At 51.6% G+C, this 14,111-nt stretch overlaps 1 protein-coding gene across 3 annotated transcripts in view; it reads left to right on the forward strand.

The window, feature by feature from the left end:
- The window catches only part of LOC133347229 (glutamate receptor ionotropic, NMDA 2C-like), a 122,460-nt gene that overhangs the window by 49,247 nt on the left and 59,102 nt on the right, over positions 1–14,111 (forward strand). For all 3 annotated transcript variants that reach the window (XM_061559331.1, XM_061559347.1, XM_061559339.1), the window contains exon 4: positions 4,162–4,370. In XM_061559331.1, the coding sequence (XP_061415315.1) occupies positions 4,162–4,370 (209 nt within the window). The remainder of the gene's footprint in view (positions 1–4,161; positions 4,371–14,111) is intronic.

Genomic DNA, 14,111 nt, shown 5'->3' on the forward strand with positions numbered 1-14,111 from the left:
CACAGGGAAAGGTGGACGCCTTTCTAATGAATGATCAACGACAGGCCTTTGCCAGTCGACACACCGGTGAGAGACAGACGCAGGCCTCTCTGCTCCGCAGGAGCGGGCCGCTGGGAGTGCCCCGCTGAGTGGACGGTGCTCCGGAGCTTTGTCAGTCAAGAAGGAGCAGCAGGCAATCCACGAACAAACATTACTTCTATTTTGATTTAAAGCTGCTTTCGTGACTGCAGGGATTCATATTCTTGGTTCTTTCGGTGAAGTCACGTAGAAGGGAAATAATAACATAATATTAATATAAAACTATAAATATAAAACACTCTTTTTTCAAAATTTATTTCTGTGGATTTCACACCTGATGATGATTGCTTGTGTTGCAGTCGAAACGTCGTGAGCATTTTTATTTTTTATATGAATATTATTTTATTACTTCCCTTCTACGTGACTTTACCGAAAGAACCAAGAATATGAACATCACTTCGTTAATGAAACTCCTCGGCTTTATTGTAGGCAAGGTGTGTCATTACGGCATCTTGGGGACTGCGATGGCTCAGCCATGCGGTCTGATGCGTCAATGCAGTGACATCACTGCAAGGATATGACTGAGTGCCCTGCAGGAATGTAGAGTCTGTCAGAGAGCTGTGACTCGGCCTCGGTGTGCATCCACAAGTGAATAGCTATGTATGTTTCGATGTAAAGCTTTCGTGACTGCAGGGATCCATCTTCTTGGTTCTTTCGGTAAAGTCACGTAGAAGGGACACTACCAAGCTAGGAGCTTATATATATAAGCTCCTAGCTTGGTAGTGTATCATTCTTCACCTGAAGACGGCTGCTTGCGTTGTAGCCGAAACGTCGTGAGAATTATTTTATTTTATTATGTTTTATTTTTATTATTTTATTACTTCCCTTCTACGTGACTTTACCGAAAGAACCAAGAAGAATAGCTATGTAGTTTAGGAATGAACCTTACTTTAATGAGGGATATTGCAAAACCCGAAATCCATAAATGGCCTTTGCAAAATACACGCAATAAATGATGGTTATTTGAATGCCATGCCCCGTCTCTTCAAATACAAGACAAACATTACCGAGTGCACAAAAGTAATAAAAGAGCAATCGCATAAAGAATGTCAGATAACCTTCAATGGTCTTACCTCAACATCTGCAAGAAAATTAAGAAAAATAAGAAAAAACAAGAGAGGCCACTGCCGATTGAACCGACACGTGTACTGCCAAGGGGTTCACGAGACACATTCCAGAAATTAGCGCCCTCATTCACAAGTCAATATGCTCAGCCTCCAGAACGGGCGGCGTGGACTGCCGGGCGAGCAGCCTGGTCCGTGTGAATGTGGCGACTCACTCGTTGCCTTGCTGGCGGGAGGAGGATGTGTCCTCCTGTGTCACAGAGGCATCGTCTGTCGTGGATGCAATTTCAGGGACCGCGCGTCAGTTGTCAGTCGCGCATGAGCACAAGCTCAACATCATTGACGTGTTATGTTAACGCCGTCTTATGAGATGTTAACTTAGTTGTGAACGTGTTGGGCAATGGCCATCCGTGGCACTAAAGAAGGCCCAATGTCTCAAATACGGCTCCCCAGCAAATCAAGGCGACAGTACAAACTTGCTATCCTGTGGCACGTGGCTCTCTTTCAAGGCCTTCCCGCCGATGATGACTTTTCACGGCGTAGCCTCACGCTGTTCGTCCTCCCGAAGGGAATGCCCTCGGAAAAGCGATGGACGATCATGCTTTGGCCGCGGTGGAGGGAGCGAGGGAGGGGATGGGGTGATGGCTTTTAGCGCATCACCGCAAAGCACAACGAGTCCCACGTGGGGCGCTGTCGACGGAACAGCGACGTCATTGTCCAAGCACTGACTTTTTACGACTCGTTCATTTAGTGCGAATGGGTTACATTTAAAAAATAAGTCATCTGAAGTTTACAAGGGTTTAACGGTTTTGATAGTCAATGTCATTGAACAGCAATGCCAGCTGATTTTGATCAGATATTTGCTTGTTTTGCATGCAATGTTTTGTTTGTAAGGGGTGGTAGATTATTATTTTTCTTGTTAATGGGCATCCAGTGCACTCCTGGAAGCATCTGTCCAACTGGTGTCACAACTCGGGAAATCAGGGAAATGCCGTTCTTTTCACCAACTCCCAGTTGTCCACCATCACGTGAGGCTGGGTCAACCCTAGGTGTAGATACCATAAAGGGGTTGTTAACCCATCGCTCTCCGATGTGTTCTGGTTGTGCCGCACGTTGCTTTCGGCATGATGTCCGATATCAGGCATCAATGCCACGTGGCTGGCACGAAACGTCGGACGTCGTGCCGGCAACACGCGGAGAGCTGCACAGCGCTACCGCGAAAACCTCCGCAGTGGTTAAATCATCGTTGCTACATCGATTCGCAATGGTTCATGTGTCCATATCGCTCCTACCACGGGCGCTGTTCCCGTGAACTTCACTCGTTAATTGCTCCACCCCACTCTGAGCACTCCATCTACAGCGCCGCCTTAGTCCCGCCGTGCTCAACCACCGCACCTCAGGTCACATTTCCTAACGCTCTCCCATCGCCTCTTTTACAAATTTCTCTACAACAACCTCGCTCAATTCGAGAAATGGGTTACACTCTGATCTCTTACAACGTTTAAAATGCCGTTGGTTTCTGGCCGCTTCACGTGTTGGGCTTGTGGGCCTCTGCTCAGCGACTGGATTGTTTTTTTGTTTAAACTGCCAATGTGCATCATGTCCCACGTTATTCTGAAGTTCATGACAATGTGACTGGCGGTCGGAGTAATTCATTTGTCACTAGTGCCTCACTGTGAAATGCAGTTCCTTAATATTTTAATGAAACATTTTGGCTGCCACCTCTCACCTCTCTTTCGTTCGTCCTCCTACAAATGCCGTTTGAAAATCAGGAGGTAAAGAGGGGGGATCAAGGCACGAGGGGCGAGGGGCGAGGGGTGGCGGTGGCGGTGGTCACAACGCGCGTGTGGAGTCACTGCCAACTGACAATTGGCCCACGTAGACACGCCGGCGAAAAGATTGCGCGGGGAGATGCGTTTTTTTGCTGTTCGCAATTAAGTGGCTTCCAGCGCGGCTTGCAGGAGAATAACAAGGAGTGCTGTTAACAGTGGGGCATCAGCTCACTTGCGGGGCATCACAAATCCTCCGTGCCACCGCTGCGAGCACACCGGCGGCAGCGGCAATGAAGCAGTCGCTTTGAAGTTCCTGTGCTGGCCTCCTTCTGCGGCATCGGAGGTTTTCTGGCCACTGCCCACGTGACCTGCCGTGCGGTCGTCTGCAGGCTCACGGCGCCGCCGGCTGCCTGTGCGCTGTGAAATGTGAGCGTGTCCTCGGTGAGCGTTCGGCAACGTTCGACTCGAGCCACAATGTGCGCTCGGTCAAAGCGTCGGGGGTGGAACTCTTTTCTGTTCGTGGCCCTGACCCAGTGATGGGGCTTTAGCACTCCTGCGGCATAGCACAGCTGTTGTTGATTCGTGTTTTAACGTTCGTGGGAACGTGTTTTAGTATCGGTGAAGGGACGATCGGTCGAGTCGACGCTTGACCGCCACTTCAACTTGCCCTGCCGCAGCACCACGCGAGCATTCGCCTTCATTTGTGAACATTCCGAACTTACGCCCAAGTGTGGTGTCTCCCGTCACGTATTTTAATGCTTCCTGTCAATCATAAACGAGTCTCAAACAATGTCATATTGAAGTTGAACCACCCAACGTCTTTCGTAATGCGCACTAATTTGATAGTGGAGTGGTGGCCCAATGTCTAGCATACTGCACTGTTAACCCGGTGATTAGAGTTTTATTCCCAACCTACCTCTAACCGGCCGTGTGACCCACGCTGACAGTGCAGTGTGGTCAGTAACCCCCATGTAGCGGTACGCATGGTGGGTCGCCCATCTCGTGAGCACTCAACCCTAGTGAGCTTCCAAAATCTTATGAGATGGGGGGGGCTCCCGTGACCATCGACAACGGACTTCGAGGACGTTGCAGAGTATCTCCAGCACCGCTGCCACTGCGTACGTGGGAAGGCAACACTGGGGCCTCGCTCTCGCACAACTTTCGGTTCTCGACTTACAGGTGGAGTGGGCAGACACCCGATGTGCACGTGCGCCACTGACGCTTCGACGCTTTGGCCAACGCCGCAGGTCGGGAAGTGGGAGGGCGACGCGCTCACGCTCAAGTACTCCATCTGGCCGCGCTACGGCACGCGGCCGCCCCCCGGCGTGGAGGACCGCCACCTGAGCGTCGTGACGCTCGAGGAGAGGCCCTTCGTCATCGTGGAGGACGTGGACCCCATGGCCGGAACGTGTCTGCGCAACACCGTGCCCTGTCGCCAGCAGATCATCACCCTGGGGTAAGGAGGAAGCTCTGTGCGCCGCTCGCCGTGGGTCTCCGCGGTCGCCGCGGGCACGGGTTGCGCCGTGCGGTGTTCGGCACGGTGTCCGACGGTTTGCTCCACGTGCCGGAAGCTTCTTTCAGGAACATGGTGCGTGGAACAAAATACGCAGTCCAACGCACGAACACATCGGACAACGGTACAAATATTTTGTGTTCAGCCAGCGGCAATACCGTGGCTACGGTTTGATGAGGTCGCATACCCCTGCCTTGGGTTTACCGGTCTCGGCTAATGCATGCAGGTTGATTAATACATAGAGGAGGTGAAATGCAGAGGCACTTTGTAGGAAAATACGAGCGCTGGGCTCCGACTAGATCAGCTGATCACTTCAGTCAAAATGTCCTTGCTGTGGTTGTCACACCTGATGATGATTGCTTGTGTTGCAATCGAAACGTCGTGATTTATTTATTTCTATTTTTATTTTTATTTTTTCACCTACGTGACTTTACCGAAAGAACCAAAGAGTATAGATCAGCTGTCCGAGGAGCTACAGGGACTGCGGTGCACCCGTGTTCTGTTAGAGAAAGCGCAGTGACTCCACGTTCACTCCACGCGTAGCCCGAGACCGGCACACCCAGCAGGGTGACGTTCCGAGCCTCCTCAACGTGAGCAGTCACGAGGCAGCGCATACACTCACATCCTCGTTGGTGCACAGCGGTGGCACGATGGCTTTGCACACTGCGCTATGAACCTGGCAGGCTGAGTTGGACTCCCGTTGGCGAGTGATATATGAGCAAGTGGAGTAAAAACGAAATCCCGGTGACTGGCATGTCCGTGGGGAGACTCACATCCAGCAGTGGATTGACAAAGGGCTGTAAATGGGCGAGATGCAGTATTGGTGGAGCGTTGCTCGCGAGAGCGATAGTAACTGCAGTGCTGTCCTGCGATGTGTGTCACACTCTGTTATTGAGATTGCCCTTGGCATACAGCTCCGCTGTGTAAGCAGAGAGCGATGCATTGATTCAGCGATTACGGTTGATTGCTTACACTCACGATGCAGACATTAAATCGCAAGCGTGAAAATAGTTTAGTTTGTATTTGTACGTGTTGTATGAAAGGGGCAGCGAGCGGTAGTGGATGTGGTGAGCACATTGTACCGTCGACCCAGCATTCTGAGTTTGATTTCCGGCCATAGCTTACAAGCGTTGTATATAATCGGGCTATGTAAAAATGCTCTTCATGCATCCCAAAAATATTGAGTCAATTAACAGCTCCCAATTTGTGACAATTCCTTAATAAAGTGCGAGGTGAGGAGCGAATCGAACGAGTGCATTCCGCAGTGCAATTTTCCACGAGCGCTGAGCTCAGTGATATCAGGGCCTCCTGCTGAAGGGCGTGCCCTGCAGACAACTAATGAGCCACTCATTTTCCAGGCGGAACATTTTTTTAAACCCCCGTCGACATCGCAACGCGCGCATACCGCCACCTGCACCACCTCCCACGGTCCACTCTCCCCCGCCCGGCGTCGCTAGCCGTGACCGCCACGGCGACCAGGCGGGCGGTACGGGGTGCCGTGGGAAGGACGAGTCATCCACTGAATTATCACCCACGTGGGACCCACGTGGGGCTCTGGTGGACGGTGAGCAGCAGCAGCAGCTGGATTGGGTGCGGGCGGCGGACAGATGCTGCTCGATTCGCGTTCATCAACAAGCATAACGCCCGCCTCATCCGGGTTTTGAACAAGCCGCAACCGCCATCCCACTGCCGCGCCGATTAATTCCGTGGCTAATTGCCCGCTATCTGCGCAGCGTGACGCTGTTGGGCATCTGTCGGCCCCGTGTGAACAGCGGTGCGGAGAACGCCCGGCCGGGCAGAAGGTGGCATGGCCTGGGACGCTCTCCGACGTTCCATGCCGGAACCGCCGAGCAGCACAAACAAAGCGGCGATCGCAGACGCCGCGGTGTCCGCGGCACATCTGCGACGCCGCTGCGGGAAGCTAATAAGCGTGACCGCAGACGGTGTGCGGCAGCATGGCACTGGTTTTACCTTGACGATTCTTCTTTGTTTTGCCGTACAAGCAACTTTCATATTCCTACCCCGGTGAAGGACTCGTATCACAATGACGTCCGACGCGCACTGATCTGCAATAGGCTCCCCGCCGTGGGCTCATTTCAGGCTCAGTAAACCTAGGGGAGTTTCTAATCGGCTACTTGGATTAAGTGAAATGAACGTGGGGGCGGGCAGCTGACTGTGTGGTCATTGTATGGCGAGTACACCGAGCGCAGGCCCCGCAGGGCAGAGGTCACCGGGGACATCGATTTCTCGGTGGCGGCAGTTGAAAATACGGCAGGCACCTCGATGATTTCCCTTCGCCACTGTCCACCCAGGAGTATCAATGGGTACGCCAGAGTTAGTCAATCACAAGTCGTGTGTGGCAGAGTTAAGTGCGTTGTGTATTTCCACCCCTTCCAAGACGTCTGGCCAGCAATGGAAGAGTAGACCAAATACCCTCTCTCGATCTCCCTCTGTTGGAGCGGAGGTCAACTGGAGACCGCTGGCGAACGCCGGGGAGTTGTGTCGAGGTCCCTGACCACCGCAGCCTCGTCGAGGGCCTCGCCGCTGCTGCTCCACCTCGTCCTGTCAAGTTCACTCTGGCGGTGGCTCCACCGACCGCTTCAGAAGTCCATTGCTGCCGCCGCTGCGCTCGCCTCTCCCACGAGTGGGGCACTGAAGTTGGCGCACGGGGCAGGGCCTGCAGCCGCCCCGGCCACACGAAGGAGGACGTCACCAACAAGCGCCCTCTTCTTCTCCGCCTGCTCCCCAGGGGACTGGACAGCGTTAGAAGACGAGTCAATAAGACAGGTGTTAAGATCTCCAAAGATCTTTTCATCACCTTGATACTGCAAAAAGAGTCCCATGGATGGACAGTATTAGTCGCGCTACTCCCGAAGCTATCACATGGCTCACAAACTTAAACCTGGATGCATAATTTACAGCTACTTCCATACGATAGAAGAAGAAATCCATGATTCAATAGATGTATTCTAAGCATCGGAATCTAGTTTAACCTATAAATCCATGCATCATTACATGCCTACAACACGTGATTAAATCGTGGCTTCCTACCCTCGCAGCCCATCAGTATTCTGCGTAGCCATGTCACTGGACACATATTTGGTCGACCATTATGCACACAACCTGTTCTTTACATGCTGGACTATCACCTGATGTAAAATTCCATTACAGGATAGAATGCATTATGGAATGTGGAAATTCTCCCAATGTTTATTTTAGAAGGGAGATTAAATTGATTTGTCTTGAATGCTAAACAAAAAATCCTCAAGCGCATCATCATCAGCCAATCCACTGCTGGATGAAGGCCTCCCGCAACGCTACGCCATTTCTCGCGATGCCGCGATGCAACAGTCGATCTCTCTTCTGCACACGAGCCGATTTCATCGCTGCCCTCTTCACGATGGACGTACGTCCCTTGCCACACGCCATGAGTCTCCACCACCGGCCGTCATTCCTTCCAGCAACGGCAGCCTTCCCGTGCCCACTTTACCTAATCGTCAATACGACGTCTATAGCTTGCATTTGTTCTACAATCCACGGTGTCTCTCTTGCTTCCCGTCAATGCAGTTCCAAGCGTGCACATCTCCGCGCTTCTCTGTTGCACTCTCTGTCGACTAGTATAGCTTTTTATTTGCCACTGACCCTGTTTCTGTTGCATGCGTTGTTGACTTTCCATTTTGATCTACTTCACTTTTCATCCAAAAGCACTCCAGCCCCACTCTTTCATCCGCCTCTTTATTTCCATATTCTCATCCCAGTCCGCCTTCAAATAACTCGACTCGGTATACTCCTGCTGCTGTTGTTGTTGTTGCTGTCAGCCAGTAACTTCCCACTGCTGTCCAAGTCTCCCCCATGCTCTAGAAACATCCCCTCATTAATTGCCCATGGCTGCTCAAAATTCCGCAGAACCACCACGGCGAGCCGAAATGACGGCGAGGGGAGGGGAATGCCGCGGTTTGACGAGGCAATATGCAGATCCATAGTCGCATGCGGCCCTTCAAGGACTGACTCGTGACGTTATTCATCAAGCACCACCATCTCGCATGCACCACACAGCGTATTGTGGCTCTGGAAATATGACGTTTTATTTTACAGATTTAGAAAAAAATGTCTCTTTTTGTTATTTTGGCTGCCAACTCCTGGACGAGCTGAAATGTCTGAATAGCCACAATTTAATAAATATATAAACAATACAAGACACGTGTGTATTGTGGAGAAAAGTGACACCTTGAGACGTCTCCTCGCGTTAGCCCTGGCCTCAGAACTGTAGCGTGCTTCAATTTGAGAAAGCGCTTGCAACTCCATCGGGCGTTTCCCACTGCAGAGGCATCTTGCTGTGATATTTCCATGACTGCACACACGTGTGCTATACAGTCTGTGGACGTATATATGTAATGTACACGTGTGAGTGTGCAGACCAGCAAGATGTGTCTTCATTTTCTTTCTTTTTTGCCAAGTGCGGATTGCTGCGGTGTGGCCGGATAGGCCAGGCTTTATTGTATTGTATTGTCTGGCCAGATAGGCCAGGAAAGGCCAGGTTTTATTGTTATGCATTGTCTGACAGGATAGGCCAGGCTTTATTGTATTGTCTAGCCGGACAGGCCAGGATAGGCCAGGAAAGGCCAGGTTTTATTGTGATGTATTTTCTGACAGGATAGGCCAGGTTTTAATGTCTAGTACTGTACTCTACGAGTTATTCCTCCTAACCCCCCACAGCCCCCACAAACTAAACTTTGTATATTACCAGGTGAGGCCCACTGAGCTACATAGCTCTTTTTTTCAGAAGTGACCTGGCCATGGATTATAATAGCTCAACGAAGTGGCTTATCGTCACGTGGAAATGTATAGCAGCCAAATATCCTAAACGCGTGACGTTGATTCTAAATGTGGAGGGGAAAACCGGAGGACCCCAAGACAAATCCACGCGACCACGGGGAGAAAGACGCAAACTCCAAATAGAGAGGCGTCAGGGTTGGGATCGAACAAACAACCTCCTGCATAGCAGGCGAGGCAGTTAACATCTCACCACCGTGACACCCCATGCCCCCACCCTCCATGCTCCCACCCCCTCACCCCCATGCCCCCACCCCCCTCTCCACCTTTCCCCCGCCCTCCATGCCCCCACCGCCCTCTCCACCATGCCCCCACCCCCTTCACCACTTTGCCCCCACCCTCCATGCCCCCACCCTTGTCTCCACCTTGCCCCCACCCTCCATGCCCCCACCCTTGTCTCCACCTTGCCCCCACCCTCCATGCCCCCAACCCCTCTCCCCCATGCTCCTCCCTCCATGCCCCCACCCTTGTCTCCACCTTGTCCCCACCCTCCATGCCCCCACCCCCTCTCCCCCATGCCCCCACCCTCCATGCCCCCACCCTTGTCTCCACCTTGTCCCCACCCTCCATGCCCCCACCCCCTCTCCCCCATGCCCCCACCCTCCATGCCCCCACCCCCTTTCCACCCTGTCCGTCCTCAGAAAAAAACGCGACGTTGCCCCATTTAGCCCCCAGATTGAATGGGCTCGCGCACTCAGCGCTGCCAACCGGAGGTGCTCTCTCATCCCACCTACTTTGTTTAATTATCTACTGCGGCGCATCACTCCCAATACACTTACTCCGTGGCCTCTAGCAAAAACAATGATGGGATGGTGCGAGCGGGAAAGCGTTCCACAGGGCCCAATGAGGCCCATCTGGCCACACGGGTTGCTGCCAGATAAGGAACCGATGCGGGAAATCCACGTGCAGAGTCGACGACGCTCATCATTCTTGTCTGTTATGTCTTACATCGTTTATCGTCAAACTGGTACCGATATCTTAAAGAGAGGGTCCTTGCCCATATCACCTGGCAGTTAACCGGCATTGCTTCATGTAAGCCTGACAGTTTGCTTGTACTGAATAATGCTGCTGAAATGATGCACTCCCAGAAGGCTGCGGGAGGAATGGGTTGTGTAAAAAAACTATTTTTACGTGGAGGAGACCATTTGTCTGTTTATCTATTTTTTGTTCTCGGCATTAACGATGTCAATTATTACTTTGTGTCATGCAGAGGCACACATCGCCCGTTCAGCCTTGCACACTGCTCTGGTGAGAGCTGTTAGTGGGCACCGAATACAAGGACGATGGCACCGACTACAAGGGCGTGGTGCAATAGAACCGCCTCCAGCCACCTTTGTCTCCCCAGTGATACTGTGGACACGGTGCATGAAGTATGATTTTAATTCTGAGTTGACGTAAAGGAAGCCCAGGCCAGGTTTACATATAATTTAGAACATAATGCCATACAAATCTTGATAATTTTTTTATCTTCTAAATGTGACCTATTTCAAGATGCTGTGGTTAATAGGGGGACAAAATGTTGATGGGAATGTGTTTTGTGAAAGATAGGGCTAAATAGTAGAATGCTATCAGACAATGAAGGAAATAAGACCGCATTGTAAAGATGCCAATGAAAGCATTTCATGGAAAAAGAGACGCAGAGTCGTTGGCAGAAGAGGAAGAAGAGGAGAGGACAACTCTAAGCCTGGAATTGAGAAGGCAAATTGTCGCAGCCGCGCAGACAGCCAGACGAAAGTAGTTGCCGACATTGAGGGCAGCTACAGAGAAGGAATGAGCTCCAATTGAGTGGCGGTCGACTGGGGTTTTTTACAGAAGGCCTCGGTTGTTGGAATAGAACAGGCGTAAAGGGGAGTAGAGTGAGTCGAAAGAAATGAGGCTGGCAGGGATGAGTCCATTGAGGGTTCAGAATGTAAGGTATTGTGAACTTATTTTGCACCGTGCATGAGACAAGCGTGCTAATTGGAGGTGTGGGAGAAGGACAACAAACTAAGCCAGTGGTTCTTAACCTTCACTGCAGCCTGCACGCCAGGTTCAGAACCACTGAACTAAATACACACGCACACACGCGCACGCGTAGAACACTCGCCACTCTGATCCTTGCAACTCGCCAAGTTGATTCCGACTTGCCTCTTGCGGGGTCCCTGAATGATGATGATCTTGTAGTTGATGCAAGATTGACTTGGGCATCAGGGTGATGGGGCCTCACACACAGGTGTAGATGTACGTGTGTCGAACGTCTTTCACACCAACCGTGAGATGTCTGGCGGTGACGTTCTGGATGAGGGGTCTGGTGGTGACGTTTGCCTCCTCAGTGATGATGTTTATGCCCCACACCAGGTACTCGTTTGAGGCTGAGTCGACCTAGCGGGTGCCCAGGACTGGTTCAGATAATCTTCACTGGTTAGCGGCAATCAAACTCGGGTTGTCGGGTTTGTAGCACAGTGAAGGGAGCGGTAGTGGAGTGGTGGCCATCTTGCGGTATAAGCCGGGCGAGAGTCCAATGGTCGAGTGCTATATCACAACTGGTCCTGGGCCTCGCCTGTACGAATGTCTGCTTCGGGGTTTAAAATCAGCATTTGGCGTGGCACTGCCCACACAACCCTCTTGTGTGCCAGGCATAATCGGTGTTCTTGAACAGCAGTTTCCCCAACAGTCAATAAATATGTATGGGGATCGTTGCCCTTTGTTTTGTTGCATAGGGGTGTCAATAACAACCATTGCATAGAAACCTTTTTTTAATAAAGATGGCACATTATCTTTATCGTACAATAGAGCCCCATAATCTCATTGTTCTTTATTATTATTATTTCTAGAGCATTGGTGGCAAGTTACCTCAGGCATGGAAGTGCGGACAACTAAAACACCGAGGCTGCTCCTATAAATGCCTCGCATGGGATCTTGAAAATCCACAAGCAGATGGCCCACTGGCTTAACATCCCCCTCAGAGGACGGAACATCATTTTTGAAAATCTGCCAGACATAATACAGCGACGGCGCGCGGGCGGGCGGGTGGGTGGCCGGGCAGGCGGGTGGGGAGAAAAGTCTAGGGACTCGAGGCAGAGGCACAAATTGGCAGCGATTGACGTCACGCGGAGCAAGCGAGGCACCTTTGAGTTGGGCCTTTCATACCCGGCACCTTGGCCCCGTGACATTCGCACCGCGACCCCTCTGCTGACCCGGCATTGAACCTTAAAGCCGAGGCGCTTGCGCTGTGCGGCGACGAGCAGCGGTGTAAAGGCTGTGGCGGACACGTAATTGGATTGAATAATCAATTTATTTTCCCTATGCGTATTGGCAGGCCATGGATCTTCTCGGGCAAAATCGCGCGCGTGTTATTCGCGACACGACGGCAGTGAGCCGGACGAGAGGCGGCGCGGCCGCCCGGGTCGTGGTGCGCTCCCGTGAACCCTTGAGCCGGACGGTTTTTTTTTTCTGCTTTCCAAAACTTAATTTCAGGCCCCAGTGCCATCAGTCACTGTTTCTGCACTGTGGGGCAATGGGTTGGGTTTTTTTTGGTGGCGCTGTAGGATTCTCTCGTGTGCAGCTGCCTTGGTGGTGGTGGTGGTGTCAATGGGTAGTTCACTGGACCTGCGCTCCAAAGGTCTCCGGCTTGATTCCGTTTCTCCCAGCATGGCAGCTGAAACAATAGGGCATACAATCCAGAGCCCGCCCGCCTCTATCCACCCAGCAGTCTTAATGGGTACATTACAGTGAGTCGATCACCGGGTGGCGTGTGGTGGGGTAAGGTTTAGGTACTCTCAGACTTTACCCCCACGTCTGGCAAACGTTGAAGAGTAGGCCAAACAAAATACGCTCTAGAAGGACTCTACAGTGAGGGCCCTTCAACCAGCAGTGGAGTGAGCAATGCACTTGCAGGGCTGCATTACACCCACCCCAAGGAGTCTATGCACAAACAGTGCTGGGAAGCACGCAGAGAGAGCGCGCCGGGTGGTATGCGTCAGGGAGGGAAGACCCAAGAGCTGATTCCCGTACCAACGGAGGGATCTGGCGAGTGTGCATGCAGCAGTCAGGTTCCCAGGAGTATTAGTGGCTTTTGCAATAATGCCCTTTGATGGCATGCATGCGAAACACTGGAACATTTTCAGAGATTGGGGATCAGGCCAAGGTTGGACTGACATCACTGCCTACGAAGGAATGGTACGGTTGAGAATTTTGTTTTATAAAAATATACTAGTGGAAAGAGCACTTTGTTATATTCAGCTCCTGAAGAAGCAACCCACCACGTGGTGCGTAACGTAGGCCATCAAACTGAACGATGCACCGTCGAGCCGGGAAACACGTCGGGTAACTTTTTTTTTAATCGTGGTGTTAGATTGGGAGAGAAGACACTTCATTCCTCGTTATGAAATTGCAAACAAATGGACGAGTTTTATCAAAACGGAGAAAGAAAACGTTGAATTCTGATAATTTTCACTTACAGTGTAGCAATGATCATTGTTCCCTGGGGTGGAGCAGCGGCGTGCTGCTTTGCGCTTGACGCGACGAACCCAGCGACGTGAACTTTGAGTTCTCTCCACGACCCACATCAGCGACGAGTGACGCATGAACTGTCACAAGCTGCCCCTCGGTGTCACGAAGTGCAGTTCCAACAACCCTCGCCAACGATTTCTCGTGCGACAAGCCTTTAGCCAGCCAGTATATTGACAAAAGGTTTAAGTTAATTTTGATTTGTTACGTGGACGGTCCCAATTAGCGAGTTTGCTGGCGACTCTGTGAGCGTGGTCGATGGTGCGTGAGCGGTAACAGAACCAAGGGCTCGACATCGCAGAGAGCGAGTTGCAGGCTCCTTCATGAATATTGCACAACTAGCACACGGTTGGAGATTATATA

Source organism: Lethenteron reissneri, chromosome 3, assembly GCF_015708825.2.
Source record: "Lethenteron reissneri isolate LAM-NWPU_2019-01 chromosome 3, ASM1570882v1, whole genome shotgun sequence".
Classification (NCBI taxonomy): Eukaryota; Metazoa; Chordata; class Hyperoartia; order Petromyzontiformes; family Petromyzontidae; genus Lethenteron; species Lethenteron reissneri.